Raw genomic sequence first — 23,980 nt, 5'->3', positions numbered from 1 at the left:
AGGAGAGAGACTGGGTCCAAACTTAAGTAACCGCGATTGGTTGATCAGCTGTTACCTTCAAAAATATATACTTTGAAATTTCATCAGAAATGTAGTGTTTTAATACCTTGGAAAAGACACTGTTTTTGATTGTAAAACTCCGAAAATGATCTACAGAATGATATACCCACTGATTTTGAATTTCGCAATGTCTTTTGCGGCATTTCTCGTGACCTTGAAGCTAATCTCAGGGATGAAACTACTGTTTACTGCAGCCGGTCTTAGCGGAAAAGATCTCAACAAGAAGGATAACAAGGAGTTGATGTGAGCTTCCTCTTGTCTTGAGATATTTGAATGAATTTTTAGGTTATAGGAACCTTAGATGTGATTCCAGGCTTAACTCCGATGAAGTGTGTGTTAAAATACTAGAGGGACGCGTGTGCAGTTAGCAAAATAGATCAGCAAAATATGAATCTCTCGCAGCACGCGTGTCAAAGCTCCATTTGTGCTTCCATGGAGACGTCGAGGATTTTGATCCCTGCGTTCAAAAGTTAAGCATATTTCATATCTTGCAAATGTTTCAGGAAAATATGCATGGTAATGCCGCTAGAAAAAAAAGGTGGTGTAGTACGGTATGCCGAGTAATGTATTGGATCTAATCATTAATTCTTGGAAATTTGGTTTTATCAACGGAGTTGATCATGTAAATTGACCACCGTACAGAGATTCTAAAAGCTGACGTTTCGAGCGTTAGCCCTTCGTCAGAGCGAATCGAGGGATAATAATCCCTCGATTCGATTCGATTCGCTCTGATGAAGGGCTAACGCTCGAAATGTCAGCTTTTAGAATCTCTGTATGGTGGCCAATTTACATTATCAACTCCGTTGATAAAACCAAATTTTCGTATACTACCACCCATAATCCCTCGATTCGCTCTGACGAAGGGCTAACCCTCGAAACGTCAGCTTTTAGAATCTCTGTACGGTGGCCAATTTACATTATCAACTCCGTTGATAAAACCAAATTTTCGTATACTACTTCCCCACCGACGCAGCACCACAGTTTCTTTAGAAACTACCCTTTCATTCATTAATTCTTGGGTTTACTATTTCCTTCATACATGTAAATGAACGGACTCAGAAGTCCAACTTTCAACCAAGGGTTTTTTCTTTTTACTGCTACCAATCACTTTTTGCCGTGACAGTTTGTGGACCATATATTGGTCAAAATAAGCCAATCACAACACTAATGTCGAGAAATGGACCAACTTAGATGCATCCCAATTTTGACATCCAACATGAAACGGCAGGTACAAAACGCAGGTCACAGGTCATTGTTTTACTTATAAAGAAAGTATCCTAAACATTCATAAAAGCTAACCTTAGGCATAAAAACTTTTCTTTAGGCCTAATTAGGCCTAAAATTAGCTTTTATGAATGTTTAGGATACTTTACTTTAGGCCTAATTAGGCCTAATTAGGCCTAAGGTTCGCTTTTATGAATGTTTAGGATACTTTCTGTATAGGTTAAATGATGACCTGTGACCTGTGCCCTGCGTTTTGTACCTGCCGAACATGAAATGTCCTTTCCTTTAGAGTGAGTCTTGAACCCGGGATCTCCAGATCTCGAGGCAAGCGCCCTAACCACTGGGCCACACTGTAGGGTAAAGGTTAGCATTATTTTTAACTTAGGGTAAGTGCAGCTGCCTGTCCTTACTTAAGAGCAGCATTCCAGAAACACTTTGTGGCATTAATTGTCTGTATTCCAAGACATGAGTGGTGTAGAAGTTGGAGAGAAGAGCAACGGGACACTTATTGGAATCTGCATGCATCTAATTTGGGGCATTTCTGGACATATCTGAATCACAATGCTGGATGTGACCCCTTTGACTCCTACAGATTGATGGCATTGAAAAACAAACCATTGATTGGAACTATTAAGGCTGGTTTTCACTAACGACAGAGTCGTAAGAGTGCTTATGACCAAATGAAAATCAATGATTGGAGTCATAAGCGGAGTTATAATATCAACGGAATCGGAGTCGGAAGAATCAGAACAGTTCCATTTCTTCCGACTCCGCTCATGACTGTCGCTTATGATCCAGTGAAAACTAGATTGTCCGAGTCAGAAGCCAAAGCAGAAGAACCAACCAATCACAATGTTTGGAATCGAGCATTGTGATTGGTTAATTCTTACACTTCTGCTTCTGAATCCGACAGTGCAGTTTGCAGTGGATTGTAAGCTACAGAGTCATAAGCGGAATCCGTATTCTGCTTCCAACTCCGACAGTTTGATTTTCACCAGATCGTATCACTCTGTGCTTGAGTATGACTCTGACTCTGTCACTTGTGAAAACCAGCCTTTAGAACTTTAGTATGCCCAAGTCAATAGACCTAATGCAAAAAATTAATGGCCACCAGCAAATTAGACTTTTATCTTTGTGCAAATTAGCCTGACAAGCCTTGTTTTACAGCTAAGTTTCTTTCAATTTTGCACATGTTAACGAGGCCAGTAAGCCTAACTGACACAAAGACAAAAGAATAATTTATTGGCAGCCATTTTTGCATACAGCCAATAAAAGACACAATAATAACAAATCAGCTTGTCTTCTTTTAGCCCTGAGGGTCTTGGAGTTGTGACTGGTGCGGTCTTTCTGGTTTCCATGTTCTTGTTTATCCCAATTCCTTTTCTCACAATATGGTTTGAGAAAGGTGATTATGATTTTCCACACCATGAGGTATGTAACATGTGCTATCAGTATTACATTGTGTAAAAACACTTTCTACTAGCAGTAATCAAGGATTAGTGAGGTGTGTTCAATTCCTGTTTTGTCATTTACAAGGTATTTGAGAGTACCAGTAGTTGTATATTTTGGGGAGAATCGATTTTTGTTCCCTTTTCTAGCCTTTGTTCAGTAATGAAGGTATCACACTTAAGTGTTTTGAATTTTATCTTGTTGCCAAGAATTGTATTGAAACAATAAAGGAATTCATGTGTTATAATGCAATATCAGTTTTGTGAGAACAGCCAAACAGCGTGTACAGCACGGGGTATTAGGGACCATAAGCATGGACCACGACAACAGCTAAGAGAACACCACAAAACAATAGGTTTAATTGGCAAAAACAATAGTTCTGCACGCCTGCACATGCATTTTACATTTTGATACAAAAAGTCATTTCTTTGCCATTCTCATCTTGACAATAACACGAAATGATCAAATTTGAGGAGGATGAGAGCACCTGACATTGAATTTTCAATTTTCTCTCTAAATATCCACACCGTTCTCACCAATTTTATTCTCAGAATGTGTACTCACACTTTCCAAGCCGAGCGACTTGGAGTAATCGCAAAATTATTACAGTAACGGGAATTAATATTTTTAGAAAAGCTTAAGGTACATATTGCTGGACGTTCACCCATCCAGGTAGTAACCCAGTCCAACAGGACTTGACTTCCCTTGGGAAAGCTGTAACACTAACACCTGAGATCAAGGTTATTTGTGCCAGAACAAAATGGCATCACAATTGATACCGGTTCACCCGACAGACATCCCACAGGAATGACACAATTATTAGAATGCGTTCTAACTGAACATAATTATTATTCCTTGCACAGTATTTGCCAAAATTCTAGAATGGCGTTAAACTGAGAAAATCACCAGGCCTCGGTTGTTCAAAAGGTGGATAGCGCTATCCACCGGATAAATCACTATCCAGCGGACAAACACTAGCAATTGAGTTATCCAGTGGATAGTGATTTATCCAGTGGATAGCGCTATCCACCCTTCAAACAACCGGGCCAGGAGTGGTCAATTTGCATGACATTAAGAAAAACAGATGTTGCTAAATACCTGAATTTACCACATCTGATCTCCATGTGTAACCATGGTTCACAAGTACCTCCTCCCTAATTTCTCTCTCACTCTTCTCTTTGAAAATTATGTCCAACACAAGCACACCACACGTACATGTACTGTAAGTCTTGCATATCAGAGATATAAACAGGTCGAAAGAAGCTCATGATAATTTTTTCTGTTCATATAGTTTGTCATGTTTATCGCTGGCCTTCTGTCAATCTGTTGTATGATTTTCCTTGGTTTTGCTGACGATGTTCTGAACCTCAAGTGGAGAGATAAGCTTTTGCTTCCAACGATGGCATCTCTGCCTTTACTTATGGTTTATTATGTTAATATTGGTGTTACAACAATAATCGTACCTAAACCAGTGAGGTTTATCTTTGGATTTGATCTTGATTTAGGTAAGATTTTTGTTTGTTTTGAAACATGACGCTATGAAGAATTTTTTCCGAGTTCCCAGTGGGTTCTATCAACATCCCATTTCTCATGTGTATATATATCATTCTCACATTCGCTCACTTGGGTGGTTGGTTGGCCGCATCTCAGATATGCAGTTATGAGCTATGCTGTCAGTTGTCATTTGACTCTGTAGCTGCGTGATGCAGCTCGAATCAAAGACCCACATTTCACCCTTGCTCGCCATAGAGTCTCCAGTAGCTCAGTGGTTAGAGCATCCGACTAGATCATGGAGGGTCGTGGTTTCGAATCCCATCTGGGGCTCGCATTTTTTCCGAGTTCCCAGTGGGTTCTATCAACATCTCATTTCTCATGTGTACATATTATCATTCTCACATTCGCTCAAATGTAAAAGTAATATGCTATTGTGGCAATTGCTGTATTCAGCCTGAGTGTATGATTTCATCCCAGTAATTATTATTTTGTGATTAGTTATTAATTTGATGCTCTCACTTTTGCTGACCCATCTGCAAAGTAATAAAGTAATCTCTTCCAACTCTCTTCCTGCATTTAAGTAATCTATTAAGTAATAACAGTTACTGTTAATAATATTAATACACACTTCTTGTTTTTGGGGAGGTCTAATCGATTATAAGATCCTAGCCTTGTTAACACCTTCCTGTTGTTCTTTTCAATGTACAACCAGGAATTTGCAAAGTTAAATGTATCTTCTAAATCTTTCTTTCCATTAGGAATATTTTACTATGTGTACATGGGGATGCTGGCAGTATTCTGCACAAATGCAATCAACATCTTATCTGGTATCAATGGCGTTGAGGCAGGGCAGTCGCTGATTATTGCTCTCTCCATCTTACTGTTTAATGGTATTGAGCTTCAAGGAACTTGCTGTTGGCAAGCTCACTTATTTTCGGCATACTTCATGATGCCTTTTATTGCAACATGTTCAGCATTACTCTATTATAATTGGTAAGTCAGGAATTTGTACATGTAGCTTAAAAGATTCCTTTAGTCTAAAAATTATTCTTAAGTTTAGTAATGATTAATTTGAACACCAGGCCCGAGCATGGTTAGCGCTAACCAGCGTTAAATACCATGGAAACCTATTGGTTTTGATACCTCTTAACTGACAGTTAGCGCTAACTGGGCTTCGAGCAACCGGTCGCAGGACTACATGTAACATTTCCTCCTCTTTGGAGAAAAAAGTTCATAAACTTATGCCCTGCTAATAAAGGACATGACCTCAATGCTCTTCATATAAAAAACACAACTCTTGTGAGTTGACACATTTCTACATGTAGGAATTAATTCCTTCTCTATTCTGAAAAGAAAAGAATTCCATGGAATGAAACTTCGCTATTGTGTTTCTGGCTTTCTGACTGGTTCACTCAATCTTGGTTATCAGCTCATATACCGTATGACCTAATATAGAACTGATTGCGTCAAGTGTTGCACAGCTGGAAACTGATTGGCTTCAGTTTCCAAGTGTAACAAGCGTTCAGAATTTAATGAAAATTGAATAAAACATTATTATTATTATTATTATTATTATTATTATTATTATTATTATTATGATTCCATTACGGCTTGTTGGATATGAGACTGGTTATAGCCAACTCAGCACTATGGGCCTCGTTACCATCTCATACCCAATGCATGCTCATGGAATAATTTATTGCCAATTACTACTCTGATGGTTTTTCATAGTCAAGTAGTTTACAAGACTTTTGCAAAATGAACCCCTGAATGGAGAGAGGAACTGCTTAGGGAAATTTTGTCTCAAGAAACAGCTCAGTGTCAGAGCCAGACCTTGAACCACCAAGAATGTTATTAATGGTTGATGATCCAGTGCAAAATGGCCATTACAGTACATCACCAGTGTCTGATCTAGATCACGCCATTGCAGGATTAGTGCGGTTTGAGCAAATATGTCCCCTTCAATTTATACCTTTTCTGGGTCATTTTGGCGAACTTCAAATTGTGCTTCAAAAGAAAAAGAAACAAGGAAATGTAATTTCTCCTTGTACAAAATCGTCTTATAGCAATATTTTGGTTTAAATTTCAGAAGATTAAAAGTAAAACAAGAACCAAAATCCAGAGAATATGATGTACGTAAAAGGCTCCATTTTGTGAGGTTCCCGGGCACTAGTTTGAATAAACGCTACTGGGGTGGAGGGGTGGAATTATGTAGATCCATGTGCTTAATTGAGAGCCCCTCTCTTGATGTGCATGAATGCATACTGATGTCAAAACAAAGAAGGCTTTCAGCATTTTTTGGGCAACGACACAAAGGAAAAACGGCAGGAATGTCCACGGCAAATGATGAAGCTGAGCCTGAGAATAATCAATCAAGTGAACCGAAATCAAAGTTGGCAAAATGAAACTTTCAAAAGAGCTAGCTAGAGAACTACAAATGGCTGAAGTTCAATCCACCAAAGGAAATGTTCTGTTCACTTTGCCAAAAATCAAAGAAATCAAATCCTTTTACCATTGGTTGTGCAAACTACAGGGTTGATCAAGAGCAGAGATGAGTTTATTGACAAGCTGACTGAAGAGATAACTGCCAGATTTCCACAACAATCACAGGACCTTGTTAATGCCTTTTCAATTTTGAGTCTGAGGGGAGTGTCTTTCGTAACAACTGAAGATCTTTCAAATTATGGAAATGATCAGCTACTGAAACTGTTGGATCACTGTGGATCCAACAAGACAAAGGATGGTGGAAAAGTAACTGTAATTCCTGCTGTTGTTGATCCGACAAGAACCAAGATGGAATGGTTTTTGGTTAAGGAGCAGCGCTACCCAACTGATAAGTCATCCACTCTCTGGGGTTGTATTGTCAAGTTTCATTCAGAGACTTTCCCAAAATTTATTAAAGTTGGCACAGCTGGCCCAAATTCTTCCACTGCAAACAGCTGATGTAGAGTGTGGATTTAACACTCAAAATTTAACTAAAACTGCCCACAGAAATCGAATGGAGGGAGAAATGCTAGAAAATCTCATGACTATTAGTGTTGATGGGCCTGCAGTTGATAGTGATGACTTCAACAGAGCTGTCAGTTTGTGCAAAGGAAAAAAAACAAGGAGAATTTTGCAGCAGTAGAACTTCATAATCAGAGAACATGCAAGGGTAGCTTTGTATCTTCACAGTTGTCGGTTGTCCTTTTTTCTTCCTCTACTTTCTTTAAGAGACAACATCAGTACCTCTGATTCATACAACTCAGCTGTTGAAAAACTGTGTTGAAGCAAGTAAAATGTGGTTCAGATTTGTTACTCTTTTGTGAATAAACTTTGCCTTTCCTCTAGAACTATTCACTCTTGAACATTGCATTTTTTGATAACATAACATCTGGTACATTAGAATAAAAATATATATAGTGACCCCCCAAAAAACGAAATGTCCCTTTGAACATTGCTGACTGGGACACATTGCCCCCCTAGCTGGAAATCCTAGATCAGACACTGCATCACTGCACTTTCATTATGAAAATGAAGATAAAGCTCTCTCTCGTAATTGGACACACAACTGGGAACTCAGCCAACCACACGGCTTAACTTACAGTACATTATTCCCGCACTGAATGGAATGTGATAAACATTAAAAACAACTATGAAGCTGCACTGAAAAGACTTGTGAAGGGTGGGTGGAAGAGGCAGGTCAGGCAACAGCAGATGGCAAAATAAAACAAAAACAAACTGCGCTACCAACAAACCAATGCAGCCTGAAGATCCCTGCCCACTGGACCCCATTATCCTAGCTTTGTGTGAGAACATTAATTTTTTCACTTTATTTCTTCCTCTGCTAGCTGATTGTTAGCCTCCTAAAGTATGTAGACATTCTTGTAACACATCACACAGTGTTTCCTCCTCATGGAAAGATTGGGTGACAAGTCACAAGAAGTCTGCGCAGGGGACTAGCTGATTGTTGGTTTGTACATTCATTTCAGGTACCCATCTCAAGTCTTTGTTGGAGACACATTTTGCTACTTTGCTGGCATGACCTTTGCAGTTGTTGGAATCTTGGGTCATTTTAGCAAAACAATGTTACTCTTCTTTATTCCACAAGTGATCAACTTTGTCTATTCTACTCCTCAACTGTTTCGGTTCATTCCCTGTCCAAGACATCGACTTCCCAAGTAAGTAAACACGACATCAACATAGACTACTGCATGACATGTTTGTGTTTAGTACTAATGATGACAAAGATAATTATTTTAATAATTTATACCGGTATTATTTCACCAGGTGATCACAACATTACAGTAGTCTAAAAGAGATTGAAAAGATCCCAAACTAGGCAGAATTAGTGTTGAAGTGATACAGTGTACCAACATTGCTGTAGGTGCATTAAGGTTGATATCAAGTAAAAAAAATTTAGAGCTATATTTTGGACAGCTGGAAGTGAAGTGCAAAAGTCAGCACTACTAGGTTCAACACATATATTGTGACAGGTTCTGAATGCTTGAGATCCTTGACAGAAGAGACTTATGTATATAAAATTATTGTACTGGTATGGCCAACATAATACATACTTCGTGACAAAATGATGATTATAATGATAACGATTGTGATGATGTTAATGATATGATAGTAGTAATAAATTCAGTTGCAAGGAAATGCGAAAAACCTACATCAGCCTTTGATGTAGTTGGCTATAAATTTACATTGTATGAAAGAAGTGTTTTTGAAATGTGTACACATTAATTTTCTTTCATTTATCATTCCTTTCATGGGAACACTGGAGCCCAACAAACTGACCTGCTCCCAACTGTGTGGCTTCATAGTTCAGTTGGTAGAGCATTGTCATGGGTTTGAAGCCGCCTGAATTTTTCAGGTGTCTATATTAAGAGATGATTGCTTAAATTGTCCCGATAAGTGCAAGAGCTCTTCAATCTTTCATCTTAATTACATTGTGCAGAATTGGAGTCAAATTTATGTGGTCATTAGAACATTTTGCATTTGAAGTGGAGTACATCTTCATTACGCTGTACTGTACATAGATTCCAGCACCTTATCACATGTATTTTTAGATTTTAGAGGAGATACCTGTCTCTTTTAGCCACGGCAATTGCCTTTATACGTTCTTGTTCTTTTTCTCCTTGTTTTAAACAGATTTAATCCAGAAACTGGCAAGCTAGGAATGAGTTCTACAGTTTTCAAGATGTCAGACCTTCATCCGCTGGGAAAACTAATTTTATCTGTCTTCAGTTTTCTAAGATTAGTTCAAATAGAAACTGGAGTTGGGGAAGATAAGAAGATGGCAAGAGTCAATAACTTCACACTTATAAACTTTGTTATCAAAATACTTGGTCCTATACATGAAAGAACGTTGACTTCAATAATGCTCCTTATACAGGTTAGTTGGAAGAAGCACTTCATAAACATGAAACTAAAATGAACTTAGGCCAAGTTTGAACCAGAGGCAATAGACCTTATTCACGATGGCCGCCATGTTGGATTTGCTAAATATCATGCCAATTAGCTACACACTTCTGAGGGGGCAAACAACACAAGTTCGAGAGGTTATAACGAACATCTTAGCCACACAGATGATTTGTTTCATGTTCATTGAATGTTTATCACCTAAGTAGTAAAATAGAATGATTACACAAGTGACTTTGATGTTTTTTTAGTGAAAAATGAGCAGATAACGAAGTAGAAAGGAAAAATGTCAAAGGCAATCAAAGATGTAAAATTGTGGTTACAGGTATGTTATTTCAATATTTCGGCGAGCCAATTTTCCAATGTTTGCCCCCCAGCATAACACATGGCTAATTTGCATGACAATTTGAAAACCAACATGGCCTATTATTTGACACTTTTTTCATATTAAACACTGATGATTATTAGCATTATTATATTATTATTTATTACACTGAATCAATTATTAAGTCTGTGGGAAGTTTGTTTGGCTGCCTGAACTTGAATAGTACAGTATAAAATTAATGTACTTGCCAATCACCTTCAATTTACATGTAACTACATGTAATTGGATGGCAGGAGAAGCGCTATAGACTTGTGCTTTTTTTCTTCATTTTTGTTTAAGTCAGGAAGCCATAGCAATCACATGTAAATTTCCAAATCTTTCAAAAGTGATTATTATTTTGTCTGTCAAAAAGTGGTAGCCCAGTTTTTGAATTCTGATTTTGAAAAAACTTGCTTAGGGTAACATTCCAAGGTCTGAGTAATGGACGGTGTAAATGCAGCTTAGGTGTGTTTCTAGTCACTTGCAAGCAGTTTGCCAACCGGACGTCCAATGATTTCTTTGACAGCATTACTAAGTAAGTCCATTGCTTTCATTTTACTTACAGGTTGGTGGTACCGGAATAGCCTTCATCATTCGCTATCATCTTGTGAGATTTTTCTATGATGTTGAAGAGCATTAGACTGAATGGCAAATGGTCACCAACATTGACATTTCAAATTGATGTGACAAGTGGAGAATCTTCGTTTTGAGAACTCAGCCTCTTTTTACATTATCCAGCCACACCCTTCTTGAATTTGTTTCATTCCATACCGTAATTGAATCGTCAGTGTGTTGAGAGAACAGGAATCAGTACTTCAAAAGTTGGCGATATGGTCACCAATGACATGAACAGCTACACTGTACATGTACTGTAATGATTATTGTGAGAAAACAAAACAAACACAGAAAGTTTTTTCTTAAAAGAATCAAAGAGGACTAAGGAGGAAAGACTAGACTAGAGTCAAGCTCAACAGGGTCTTCTTTCCCCACGGATGGAGGGAAGTGAGGCCAAATGGATTTTGGAGCTAAGAGTGCACATCGCCTTAGCAATTTTTTCCACTTTATTTATTCTCCAAATTTCAGTTTTTCTTTGGCTTTGAAAGACTGGAAAAGTGGTCATACACTGTACATGTACTTTGATCCATAACCAAGCAATGAAGGGGAGTGAGTGTGATACCTGGTTGACGCCAGAGACTGCTTTGTATAGTTTTTGAAAAGAGCTGCAAATGAATTTGTGACCTCAACCCAGTATCGAACCCACTCCCCTTCATTGCTTGGTCATGGATCAAAGTATGTATTGACCACTTTTCCAGTCTTTCAAAGCCAATAAAAAACTGAAATTTCAATCCAAAGTTTCTTAAAACAACATGATGTATTTGGGACGATTTCGGAGAATAAATGAAGTGGAAAAATTTGATCAACTATTGATCAAAGTATGTTCATTTTTCCTGTCTTTCAAAGCCAATAAAAAGTGAAATTTCAATGAAAAGGTCCCAAAAACTACACAATATAATTACTTGGGACGTTTTCAGAGAATAAATTGAGTGGAAAAGTTTGAGACGATAGGCACTTTAATGGATGAAGAGAGCAGCATATAGTGCTGTACATGTAGTCAAAATTTTATCCTTGAAGGGTAGAAATGCAAAAGTATGGATTGTCTAATACTTAGGCCTGGAATTAAACTTACATGTATAAAGACATTATTTTCAGCCTCAAAAGCTTTTTTACCATTGATAGTGGTTTTGGCCAGGTGCATTTCTGTCAAATAATGGGAATGTGTTCACCATGTTGATTTAAGTTTGAAGTTTGAAGCTTTGGACACTCAGGAAAATCACATATAACAAAATGATTTTTGTGAGTGTCCAAAGCTTCAAACTTTAAACTTTATTCAACATGGTCAACATTTCGAAGGCTTTGCTGGCATCAGCATATGAAAATGTGTGAAGAATGATAATTTTTAGTCAAAAATGTGCTTTTTTTAATTACAAAAAAAACTGCTATGTTTAATAAAATGTTTGGACTTTATTTACTTAAAATAAAATGCATTTTGTCAACATTGTGGCAACGTGATTATTGTAGACTATGATAAAATATTGAATGCTTTCAGTAACTATTAACACAAGATGAACTTAACTGTTTACAATAAAAACAATGAGATTTGATCTCATCCGGAACAGTAACAAAATTTAATTTTTAACCTTTCTTTACTTTTTTCTACAATAAATTTGGCGAAATATGTAAGATAAACCTACAAGTCATGGTACATGTACCTGGGCCAATTAAATGAATATTGTTATCTTTCTATGATGTCCTTTAGTTGTGCTTTAATCTTTAGAAAGTGTCTTTTAAATTCCAGCCCATCACCCTGAAAAGGTAAATGAAAGCAAACACAAGTTAACCCATTTTATTATAAAATTATAGAGGTTTTGCATGGCAGCCATGTTGCATGGCAGGAATAATGAAAATGTTTTGCATTGGAAAGAATATTATTTTGTTCCCATAGGAAAAATAATCCATTGTTCCTGCCATGCATCATGGCTGCCGTGCAAAAGCTCTATAGATACTGATGAAATACCAGGATTTTTTTTTTTACAAAAAAGACATATCTTCACCGCACACAGTGAACATATCATTTTTATCTCTCACATGTGAAAATATACAAATGTCGGTGTCATCATGGTAACCAACACAATTAGCCAATAAAATGTGAGCTTCCTCTTCATTGTAAGATACTTTTTGTGCTTTGATATAATTCTTCACTACAAGTTGAACTTTTTTATTGCAAAATTTTACATTATCATGATTTGTTTTTCATAACTTTCACATCTTGCTTTATGTTACACAACAGGTGCAAACAGTACAATGAACTAATCCAAATTTGTAGCAATTCCATGTAACTTACAAGAAGCCCGGGAAAATCGCTCATGCAAGTCATGATTGGTTTTGGTTTTCCTTCTCATTGGTTGATAAGCTGGCCAGAGATTCTCAAACCAATCACTAAGCATAGCAATTGCAATTGCATAATTACTTTCGACAGTCATTTAAAAACTGCTCTAATAGTAATATGAAAATTTAATGGTGGGTAAATATTAATTACTGATATTGTTGTAATGAAATGCAACTTTCCAACTGTGGTTTTATTTACCTTTGATAGTCTGAAGTCAACTAGGAGAGAACCATTCATGTCAATGAGGTTGATCTTGATGCTCAGTTTCTTCTGTCGTTTATCAGTGGTGAAAATTGTAACCTATGGATATGAAACAGGACATACAGACATGAACTTTATTTAAGAGTCTTGCGTGTTTAGGTGATGTAAAAAGATTCATTCAATTATCATAAAACTCCCATGTTCCTTTTCTTTAAACATCTATTTTCAAACTATGTACATGTACATTGTACTACAAGGTTGAGACACTGAATCGAAAATTCACCTCTTCTTCCTAAAAACCCCTCTTCCAGTTCAGAGAAGTCGCAATGCCCCTCCCTCCCTCTCCCCTCGGTTTTCAATGTTGATACCCTTTAGTTTGAATGCCAAATTTGTCACACTGGCCAATAGAGAATCAGAAAAGTATAGTCCAAACCACCTCTCACCAAATTTATTGATTTGAACCAGATCATGCCGCAACTTACTTGATGCTGCGAATTGACTAAGAAGTTGTATTTGAGGTTGTCGAGAACTTCCTTCAATTTAAAAAGCATTTTTTCTGGTGTCTTCTTTGTATGAAAGCGTGTCATTCTCTTCACCAGTCTCTGAAATGGTGTCTGAAAGGGAAAAATCCCATTATTTTAAAATTACTTCTCTCAAGAATGTCACACCTTTCAAGATCCAAACAATCAGATTACTTTCTTTGGTATTGTCCAAATTGTCAAGGGAAACATACCGTAACATTTTAATTATTTCAGTTCTAAGTATTCACCCTACAACATGGTATCACCAAAACTGCTCACAAGTGAAACACCAAACAGTAAACGAGGAGTGCAGCCCAGTGGTTAGGGCGCATGCCTTGAGATCCAGAGATGCCGGGTTCGCGACACGTTTTGACCACTCGTTGAATTTGTTCCAGGTAGTCGGTGGTTCAATTTCCTGGCTGCACTTGTAAATAGCCAACTGGTTTGTCTCTGGCCAGTTGGGATTCTTAAAGTTGTTCTGTTCAATGCTCGGAGATATTAGCTATTACAATCCGGGTCACAAGACTTGAGGACACTTGTCAAATTTGGCCGAAAAGTAGAGAATTAACTGTACATCCTTCCATCGTTACATGTATGAGCAACGCATGTTCTTCTTTTGCTGCCTTTTTTTGCCTCCCCCCTTTCCCCCAGACAATGTTGGAACATTAGAGCGATCAATGAACTAATCTTGATTTCGGGGACCATGAAAAATTGTAATGGGGGGGGGGGGGGTGGGGGGAAACCAGGAATTGTCCCAACAGTTTTGACCAGGATTGTACATTGTAGCTACTCTAAAAATCTGAGGGTTAATAATGTTCTATTTTCTATTTCTAACATAAGCTACAACAGCAACAGGAGAGCCATCCAAAAGCATTTAATTTTTAGATTCTTATACATGCATCTTAAAAAGAACTTGCTACCCTCCCTTCTTATGGTTGAAAAGTCATTAGCAGGTTTAGTTAAAACTCTATGCAAAAAACCAATGAAGAAAGAATTCTCTGAGGCAATTTCAGAGCTACCTTCTGGAGGTAAAGTACCTAAGTAGCTCTAAATCCACTCAAGGCAATTTTTTAACTGTGCAGAGAGTTTCATCTAAGCCAGCTAATGACTTTTCCAGCAATTAATAGGGTAATCATTGAGGTTGTTTTTTTAGATAGGCTTTTAAAGACAAAATACAAGGTTTTGTTGGATAGCATTCTTGTTGCTATGGTGACCCATTAGGTGCAAAAAGAGTGATGAAGAGGCAATGCAAGTTCAATAAGACAAAACTCTTGACATCACCTGAGATGCTCCTGGGGTGCATTGCATTTGCGTACTGAGCAGCATGTGATCAAGATGAACAGGTTGTGAAAAACACAACCCATTTACCCCTCTATCATCATCCACATTGTCCAAAATGCCACTACCAATACCACTGTCTAGTCGACGAGGCTCTGGTTGGGATGCAGAAATGTGATCTCTAAACAAATGAGAAGGTAAAAAACTTAATCCAGGAAGCTTAGGTTAAGTGCAGCTAGCGTTGTTCAGAATTCCCCCATCCCTTTCCGGAATAGTCTTCTTTGCAGCCATTATTTGGGGTGTCATGCAACACATTGTGTGACAACCAAATAAGGATTGCAAAGGAGACTACATGTACCTCTGGAACACTTCACTTTCCTTTTAACTGCAGAAGACAAATGACCAAGTGTTCATTAAAACATAAGCCCTAAAGAAACAAGAAACTATAACTCACGGATTTCTTCTTGGATGAACTGGAGAAATGACATCAGCCTCAGTGCATCTTCTTTTGAAAGGTCCGGTACTTGATGGTGTATCTCCCGGTGAACAACCTAAAAAAAACCAGGCATGATTGTGTAATAAAACTCAACACCTACACTGTATACCTTGCAGATAACCCAAGCAACAAATTATAATCATAATAATTCATTAACAATTATTCTCCATTGCAAAGGTGGCAAGTGGTGGATGTATTTATCGAGCCACGAAAAGGCAGTTAAAGTAAATACCTACCAGTAGTCACCAACACTAAGGTGAATACAGAGTAGTTGTTGTAGTAAATTTAAATATGTCCATGTACAGTACTTACCATCTCTTGAGCTCTTTGACAATGACCTATGAAGAATTTGAAATCAAGTATTTACAAAAAGCAAAAAAACGGAAAGAAAAGTAAGGAAAAATAATAGAGGAATCTTATTTTACATGTACCTTTTATACCATTTTTCTTTCTTCAAAAGTGGTATTGTGAGTCTTCGTTTCGGATTATTCACCAGAATCTTTTTTAAAAACTCTGAAAGAGTGGAAAAATTGTGATCAAACAAAAGATAATAATTTATTATTAATTTTATGAAACCAATGGTACATGGACATGTATTTTTTTTTTTTCATCAATCCATTTACACTTCAAACACCCTAGGACGCCCCCAGTCTCATTCCGTGGGGTCATTGGGTTAAAATAAGAACGTTGTGTCATCCCCAATTATCGACTGAGTGTTGACCGAGGAGCAACCGAGGATCAACTGATATATCAACCATGAGTCCACCGTCATATCGACCGTTGCCATCGATCGAGGCCCTCTATAAGACACAAGATCCTAAAATAATGTGAACAAATTTTACACTAAATTTACAGTCATTTAGGCCCACTTCAAACATCAAACTTTCCATGTACATGTACTCAAATGTAACAAACCTAATTCATTTAATAGAGCACATGAAAAGATCAATGTTTGAATCAACACATCTAATTTGGGTTGACACAAGAATTAAGTTTGAGTGGCCTACACGGGAAAATTGACTGTGGAGCAACTTCTCATGTGCGGAATATAATGCATGAATTTGAATAATTTATTTTTGCGTCCCACAATTCTCAATTGTACAGTACATCATGATTAGTGATAAGTTCGACAAAATAAGTTCAACGTCTGAATCAACCCTGTTAACTTTACTATTTGGGTCGAATCAAATAGGGATTTAAGTTCAGTACATGAAAAGTTCGACATTTGAACTGGGCCTAATTAAGTTAATGAGATATCGAGTCAAAGTTTTAATTGAATGTCTACTTCTTAACTCACAACAAAGAACTAAAAAATCAAAGCTAGCTTTGGAAAAGCAATGATTAAATGAAAAAAACTTGTTATTATTTTTAAACCTAATGACTCTAGGCTCATCTTGGTCCATGGTGTTCTGTGCATTTGGCCATCAGTCCAATCAGCATACTCTTTGTATTGCCTTGTTGGCTGATCCCAAGGGAGTTCTATAAACCAATGACAAGATTTAAGCCAGACACTAGTGTGCATTTTTAATAAGGTAGGTTTACAGTTAAAAACTGTAGACTAAAACTTCAACTTATTTTGCCACAATTGAACAGCAGCACACTGGAGTTACATATTCTCATTCTAACAGTGATTGAGTTTTGAGTCATGTCATTTAGCACTCGCTTTACACTTATTAACATGGCCCGGCATTAAATCCTGGACTTAACCCATTCATTAATTCCCAAGATCGAAACATTCATTCTCCTACCTAGTACCATAGATTTCTTTGTTGGGTAATAATGAGAATTTGGTGTTATATCAAGATCACACCCCTTAAGCTTTCTCAATACATGTACCTGTCTGACTGACATTTCAATGAAACTGTGAGGAGAATTTACATGCTTATCACTCCTGGGAGTCAATTGGTTAACACGCTACAAGTTTGTGGGATGAGTTTGTTTCTCCTCTACTCTGTTTAGTTCCAAGAAGTTATTCTCAGGGTGCTTTGCTTTTCTCCTCTCACCAAAAACCACATTAATTGATTCTGTCTGCTTTAATTCAAGATCATAAAATCAATGGTCTTCTTGTAAATAAAACGAGGACATACATTGTAAAGGGAGGTGCGGTGGCCTCATGGTTAGTGTGCTCGACTTCGGAGCGAATGGTCCAGGTTCGGGACCTGGCCGGGGACATTGTGTTGTGTTCTTGGGCAAGACACTTAACTCCCTCGGTGCCTCTCTCCACCCAGGTGTATAAATGGGTACCAGCAAAAAGCTGGGGGTAACCCTGCGATGGATTAGCATCCCATCCAGGGGGAAGTAGAAATACTCCTAGTTGCTTCATGCTACAGAAACCGGGGATAAGCTCCGGCCTGATGGGCCACTAGGCCTGTAAGCTGACTTTACCTTTTATACATTGTAAAGACCTTGTTCCTAGATCTCAGATTATAACAAGCATCTACATTGGCCAAATCTGTTAAGGCCTCATTCATTACTGCTAAAGAGCCTAAAGAGCCATGCAATACCTACCTGTTACAATGTACATAGTAGAACCCGTACCACTAGCTACGTTAATAGACAGAGTCTAGCTATAAAAGCCTCAGTTTGCCGTCCTAGGTATACTTGGCACCTAGCTGTTTGCAATTTGTTAAAGTTTTTCCCCTCCCTCCCTCCCTTTGGAGATGGGTTGGATGTAGTCTGCTTTGCAATCATTAAAATTGGGTCACTTCTTTGTGGTGCCGTTAAGTCTGTGCAGTGACTTCCTCCAAGCTTGTTGGCTCATTTGTCTTTGTACATTGCTCGCTAACCAATACTCTTGTCCTATCCAGCACATGCTGTTTACCACTCAGCTTGTAGTGCTGGGGAGATAAGTGACATTGTTCTTTGTCATGCAATTAGGAAGTTGCATGGGCTAACCAGCTGCAAGGCAGTGTTCCCCTTAAAAAACGCAAATATATCTGTTGTCTTGTTCTATTGTGCCTTGCCTTATGTGTTTAAAAGTTCATTATGTTGATATCAAGGAACAATGAAATACTTTTTTAAAAAAAGGGGAAAAACATTGTGTACAAGTCTGTTTTCAGTAGAACATGATATCAGGTTCAACAGCTGTCAACCTACCTCCTGCTAACATGGCAACTAAGACAATGCCACAGGACCAAATGTCTGCAGGCTCAGCTCGGTATTCACAATCAGACAAAACCTACATTGCAAATGATGCATAATTATCATCATGGCAAGGCTCTCAGGTGCAAATTTCACCACAAAAATTACAAGGAATAAAAAAAAGAAATATTCATTCCTACCTCAGGTGCAACATAAGGGGGCGTTCCACAACATCGTCTTCCCAGGGGTCGTTCCTTGCCTTTGTATCGGAAAACGGTTGCAAAGCCAAAATCTGATATTTTCAAATTATCTAAGAATAGGAATCAGCATTGAGCAGCAAAAGAAATATTTCAAACTAATACTGATCATAATATGCAGAAAACCCTAACTTGTCCATTGTAACTGCAAGTACATCTACATTGTAGACCTCGGCCTGAATTTAACATTGGTTGTTTCAGTACTGACTTGACCTAAACTGTAAATAATTAAGTGAATTATCACTACTGTTACCATCAGAATCAAGAAGAAGGTTTTCAGGTTTTATGTCTCTGTGAGTGACACCCTGTTTGTGCAAGTACTCCTATTAGAAAAGAAATAAATAAATAAATGAGAGAAGAAGCTAATAACAATATTATTATTATTGTTTACAACTGGGCTTTTATTTAAAACAAATTTAGCTTAAAGGAAACATAGTTTGAGTGGATATGGAGGTTAATTGTTGATCCACTGATCCCTGAACCACTCCAGTTAATAGACCCATTTCTTTGTTTCACTCACCCACCGACACAGCACCACAGTATCTTTAGAAACTAAACCCTTTTTTTAAATCCATTTTCTTACATGTAGTGTCATTTATAGAATAGTTTTTATTAATTCTAGTCACAGAAATTCTATTCACAGAGGATTTTCTAAAAAACCTCCCTTTAGGGTGGGACCAGGGGGGTGGGGGGGGGGGGGGGGCAATTCACCAGGGGGGGGGGGGGGGGCAATTCATGGTACAACAGGTTACTCTTACCACTCCCTCTATGAGTTGCCTGAAATATCGCTGAGCCTGTTGTAATGGCATTCCACAATCAGGTTCTGAAAGACATCAACGTAAATTTTGTGTGAGCGTTTTGTGTAAGGTGAGACGTTGAAGTATGGTAGGAGGGGACATAAGACAAGATCCTGGGAGAATAATAGCCCATTTCCGAGTTGCTGCATGCCTCAGTTTCAAAGCGAGTCCTGGTGCACAACTATTCAAATGGAAATGAGTTGCGTATTCTTAGGTAAATCAAACTCATTTCTCTTGCAATGGTTGAGAACCAAGACTCACTTCGAAACCGAGACAAACAGAAACTTGGAAATGGCCCATTACATAGGGGATAAGACTGGTAGACGAGAAGGGAGGAAAAAGGTCAGAAAGAGGAAATCATAACAGAGCAAGAATGCAAAAACTGTTAAAGAAACTTGAAAAGGTGGGAGTTTTTGACTGTGTTCCCTGCCTCAACCACATTTCACTACATTGTAGAGCAGGAATGTCACAATGGTAAGAGCACTGGCCGACAGGAAGAGAATATTTGGTTGAGTTTGTTGGTTCTCCACTTTGATATAGAAGTCTTTTCTCTGGGTCTGGTTTTCCTTTCCCTTCAAAAAGAAAGATTTCCTTGATAAAAGTACATTCAATTCACTTGGAGGACCACAAGTTCTTCAGTGTCAAACTGTTTTATGTGAGTCCCTCAGTGTAAAAGGCATCAGATCTACTGTGCATAAAAAGTTCCCAGAATGTTTTCACTTCTCCTCCAGCAATTTTTTGACATTCAACCTTTTTGCTTCATAGCTTACATTTGAACCAACCTTACACTGCCTATCGTCATCACCCTTCCACTTCTGTTACTCCCACCCCTCCCCCCTCTCCTTTGTCGGCTGGTCTTTCATATACCGCATCCGTAATATTTGATAAACCACAAAACAAAAGAACAAAGCGAACATAACAAATACCTAATTAACAAGGCCTAATACGAATAACAATGGTTCTCCTGTCATCCGCCATTTTTCTCCGGTATATGAAAGTCCACCCCTTATGTCAGCCAAGTTTTTCTGTCTACCAACAATTTTAAAGCGCCCACCAATTTTAGGCTTACCTATTCTGTCGAACAACTCTCCACCGCTAGCACACTCCAGAAATAGGTACTGTTTTTTGCCCTCAGTTCTCTGTCCGTAAAATCGAATGACGTGCACATCTTGAAGCATGCGGTGAACGCAGATCTACGATCATCAATAAACGAGTGAAAACATAAGCTTAAATAATAAGGGCTCAGGATCATTCATTCAAATATTAATTAAAACGTGATTAAAAGCAATCGCGTCAAAGTAATAAGGTTATAACTAACCTCCTTTTTCACATTATCATAACAGTCTTTTTCGGTAGCTTTCTCTAAATCAATTATCTTCACAGCGATCGCCTCTTGGGTTTCCCTATTAACGGCTAGCTTCACTCTAATGGACAATGAAAGCAATTAGTCATTGGCACCGCAACAGCTAGTTCAGCAAATCAAGCATTTTTACGGTTATAAGCATACTTACTCGCCATAAGCACCTTCCCCAAGGGTTTCTACGAAATCCCATCCTTCTACAAAAGGTGTCATGTTATTTAGAGGCAGTAATCAACGGTTCTTTTCACAATTCGAACTTCTGATCAGTCACCTTTCGTCCGCCATGCTTCTGCGGTAACTACAAATTTTCGCGCGCTCGATTCTCATTGTGTATTCTGTACATATATGGTACTTATAACCAAATATGGATGTCCCGGTCTCCGACTGTGTTTTCAAGATGGCAGCCTCCAGTGAGTTTTAAATATTGCGTATGAAATAATAATCCTCTTTAATTAATCAGGCCTCGACAATAAGCGTTAGTTTTCTCTAAGACTAAAACTATCGCACTTGTACTCAATTTTTTGTGTATTACAGCATTTCGTATCGCGCTGATCCAACTAGCGGTTTCCTCCAACAAAGCTCAGAACTTGCAGCTGGCCAGGGAGAAAATCAAGGAAGCGGTCTCTAAAGGCGCAAAGATTGTTGCGTTACCGGTTGGTATATCACAGATAAGCGACGAGTAGGTTGGGGTACAGTGTAAATTGATTCGGTATTTAAAATGCAGAAACATGCGTAATTGCTCCTTTGTCTTTTGAAGCGCAAAATTAGTTGCAAGGTGTTTTTCTGCAAATTGTCCTTCATCTTGGAGTAGCTATGAAAAAGTACCAAACAAAGATTCATTTTTTTTATAACGGCTTCCTCATTCCCCACCAAATTAACAAACAATTTTCTTTCAACTAATTTATTCTTGTAATCATTGTTGCTATGTGTATATCACTACCAAAAGCATGGCTCTTATAAAACACTAGGTACCCTAATTCACTCTGACTAAGGGCTAACCCTCGAAACGTCAGCTTTCAAATTTCTCTACAGTGGTCATACCAACCCAGTTGATTAAGGGACCATTCATTATTTATTCCCCTCATTCTTGCCCTGGCATAAATAATGAATGGTTTCTAACCCATTTCTGTGTTTCACTTACCCCCACCACCTACACAGTACCACAATCCCTTTAATAATATTATGACTTTGTGCTTAAAAGAAAGAGTTCTATGTTACAGTGCAACACACCTTACTACTTACTCAACTTACAACTGTGCGAACTTTGCAAGGAGGCATGACTGTCAATCAAATTCACACAGCCTGATTGGCCAACAATTTGTAAAAAACTTTGTTAGGTGGCCACTGCAAGGCACTTCGCACTGTAATAAGGAAGCAGTCATGATTTCTTATCAGACCATATTTTAATGACTAAAGTCTAATCTTACATGTAGCTAATTATTAAATAATTTGTTACTGGTTACTAATCAAATCCAAACTAGATTTTTATATTTAATTTATTTCGTACATTTAATATGTATTATTATAATAATTGATTATAATTATGTATAAGGACCATTTTGCTATTATTACCGCATTTTATCACCATCATCATCATCATTATCATTATTATTATTATTATTATTATTATGTAAATGTAGCGCTTTAGCTCTGGCGGATGTTATGGCGACATTACACCAAAGGAGTGAGCCATAGCCAATGGCCAAAGGTCCTTTGTGTCATTTCTTCTCCTTCAGCTTTCTTAGAATCCATTGTAGCTGTGCCTAAGAAGGCTGTTTTCTGCAACAGTCCCATTCTGATGGTAGCACCTAGCTTCTCAAGCCATGCATCCAACCTTTTGCTTACTACTCCGAGTGTGCCAACAACTACCGGTACCACTTCCAGATGCCTAATCCCCCATAGTCTTCCAATCTCTCTCTTCAGGTCCTGATATTTCTCAATCTTTTCACCTTCCTTTTCATACACTCTGTGATCCCAGGGTGAAGCTACATCCACTATGATTGCCTTGTTATTTTCCTTCTCAACAACAACAATGTCAGGTCTTCTGGCTTGGATAACATGGTCACACTGGATGGTCATGTCCCACAAGATCTTACATTTTCCATTTTCCACTACCCCTTCCGTTTGATGTTCATATCATTTCTCATTATTAACCCATTTCTCATCTCATTCTCTTTATTATTATTATTATTATTATTATTATTATTATTATTATTTTAATTGATGCTACGATAATAGACCCAGTCATTGTGATCCTTATCCTTATCTCTCTCTCACTCTCCTATGTCTGTGAATTTTGCCTCTTACCTTGGACTGAAGGGTATACTGTAAGATACATGTAATAATTGTTAAGTATTGATGAATTTGCTTCTTTCCACAGGAGTGTTTCAATTCACCTTATGGTACTCAATATTTTGCTGACTATGCAGAGGAAATCCCTGGAGAATCTACAAATTTGCTGTCATCAGTTGCCAAAGAGGCACAGTGTTATATCATTGGAGGATCGATTCCTGAAAGAGATTCCGGAAAGCTGTACAATACTTCAACTTCCTTTGGTCCAGATGGAACCATGCTTGCTAAACACAGGAAGGTAACCTGCAACATCTGCTACCTTTTGTTCTTCAACAAAAATGCAGTACAGACAAGCAAATATTCCATAAACATTTCTTGATTTAGGTACATTATATTTTTTAGGTTCACCTTTTTGATATAGATGTTCCAGGAAAAATCCGTTTTCAAGAATCAGAAGTTCTTTCTGCTGGAAATCAGTTAACAATGATGGACACAGGTAAAACTTTTACGCATTTTAACATGATTATCACTTCATTTTTGTTGGCTTGTTTTAAATGCATTTGAATTGGCCTGAACCCATTTTTTTGTTTCCTGTTATTTTTTGACAGCTCTTTGTAAAATAGGAATTGGAATTTGCTATGACATGAGGTTTCCTGAAATGGCTCAAGTTTACACTCAGCAAGGTAGATCATATTATTGGTTAATTAAACAATTTGGGAAACCATCTTTATACAAAATTAATTTTGGTTGTTT

The 23,980-nt window shown here is 37.8% G+C and overlaps 3 protein-coding genes across 3 annotated transcripts in view; 2 read left to right on the top strand and 1 right to left on the bottom strand.

Annotated features, from left to right (window-relative positions):
- Positions 1-90: 90 nt before the first annotated feature.
- LOC138028686 (UDP-N-acetylglucosamine--dolichyl-phosphate N-acetylglucosaminephosphotransferase-like) lies at positions 91-10,930 on the top strand. The gene is made up of 7 exons (XM_068876287.1): positions 91-303; positions 2,595-2,715; positions 4,025-4,238; positions 4,986-5,220; positions 8,199-8,387; positions 9,364-9,607; positions 10,563-10,930. Exons 1-7 carry the CDS (start codon positions 146-148, stop codon positions 10,635-10,637), a joined length of 1,236 nt encoding a protein of 411 aa, XP_068732388.1. The 5' UTR covers positions 91-145; the 3' UTR covers positions 10,638-10,930.
- A 1,069-nt stretch (positions 10,931-11,999) lies between these two features.
- Positions 12,000-21,227, bottom strand: LOC138028685 (serine/threonine-protein kinase Chk1-like). The gene is made up of 15 exons (XM_068876285.1): positions 21,087-21,227; positions 20,894-20,999; positions 20,645-20,768; positions 19,537-19,601; positions 19,032-19,101; positions 18,722-18,831; positions 18,537-18,618; positions 16,815-16,919; positions 15,872-15,953; positions 15,753-15,778; positions 15,399-15,495; positions 14,948-15,125; positions 13,628-13,759; positions 13,143-13,244; positions 12,000-12,362 (listed from the first exon to the last, which is right to left on the bottom strand). Exons 1-15 carry the CDS (start codon positions 21,146-21,148, stop codon positions 12,291-12,293), a joined length of 1,413 nt encoding a protein of 470 aa, XP_068732386.1. The 5' UTR covers positions 21,149-21,227; the 3' UTR covers positions 12,000-12,290.
- An 85-nt stretch (positions 21,228-21,312) lies between these two features.
- LOC138028787 (omega-amidase NIT2-like) overlaps positions 21,313-23,980 on the top strand; it is a 9,818-nt gene continuing 7,150 nt past the window's right edge. Inside the window, exons 1-5 of the mRNA XM_068876404.1 lie at positions 21,313-21,345; positions 21,470-21,588; positions 23,316-23,525; positions 23,630-23,723; positions 23,836-23,910. Coding sequence (XP_068732505.1) covers positions 21,333-21,345; positions 21,470-21,588; positions 23,316-23,525; positions 23,630-23,723; positions 23,836-23,910 — 511 coding nt within the window. The 5' untranslated portion in view covers positions 21,313-21,332. The remainder of the gene's footprint in view (positions 21,346-21,469; positions 21,589-23,315; positions 23,526-23,629; positions 23,724-23,835; positions 23,911-23,980) is intronic.

Source organism: Montipora capricornis, chromosome 13 (assembly GCF_036669925.1).
Source record: "Montipora capricornis isolate CH-2021 chromosome 13, ASM3666992v2, whole genome shotgun sequence".
Classification (NCBI taxonomy): domain Eukaryota; kingdom Metazoa; phylum Cnidaria; class Anthozoa; order Scleractinia; family Acroporidae; genus Montipora; species Montipora capricornis.
This window is presented reverse-complemented; position numbering and strand designations above follow the sequence as displayed.

Coding starts and splice junctions, on each gene's coding strand:
- LOC138028686 (XM_068876287.1), top strand. CDS start 146: ATGATCTACAGAATGATATACCCACTGATTTTGAATTTCGCAATGTCT. Junction 8,388..9,363: donor CCAAGACATCGACTTCCCAA/GTAAGTAAACAC, acceptor TGTTTTAAACAG/ATTTAATCCAGAAACTGGCA. Junction 9,608..10,562: donor CAATAATGCTCCTTATACAG/GTTAGTTGGAAG, acceptor TTTTACTTACAG/GTTGGTGGTACCGGAATAGC.
- LOC138028685 (XM_068876285.1), bottom strand. CDS start 21,148: ATGACACCTTTTGTAGAAGGATGGGATTTCGTAGAAACCCTTGGGGAA. Junction 15,954..16,814: donor GATGAGCCTAGAGTCATTAG/GTTTAAAAATAA, acceptor CCACTCTTTCAG/AGTTTTTAAAAAAGATTCTG. Junction 15,779..15,871: donor AAAGAAAAATGGTATAAAAG/GTACATGTAAAA, acceptor AATTCTTCATAG/GTCATTGTCAAAGAGCTCAA.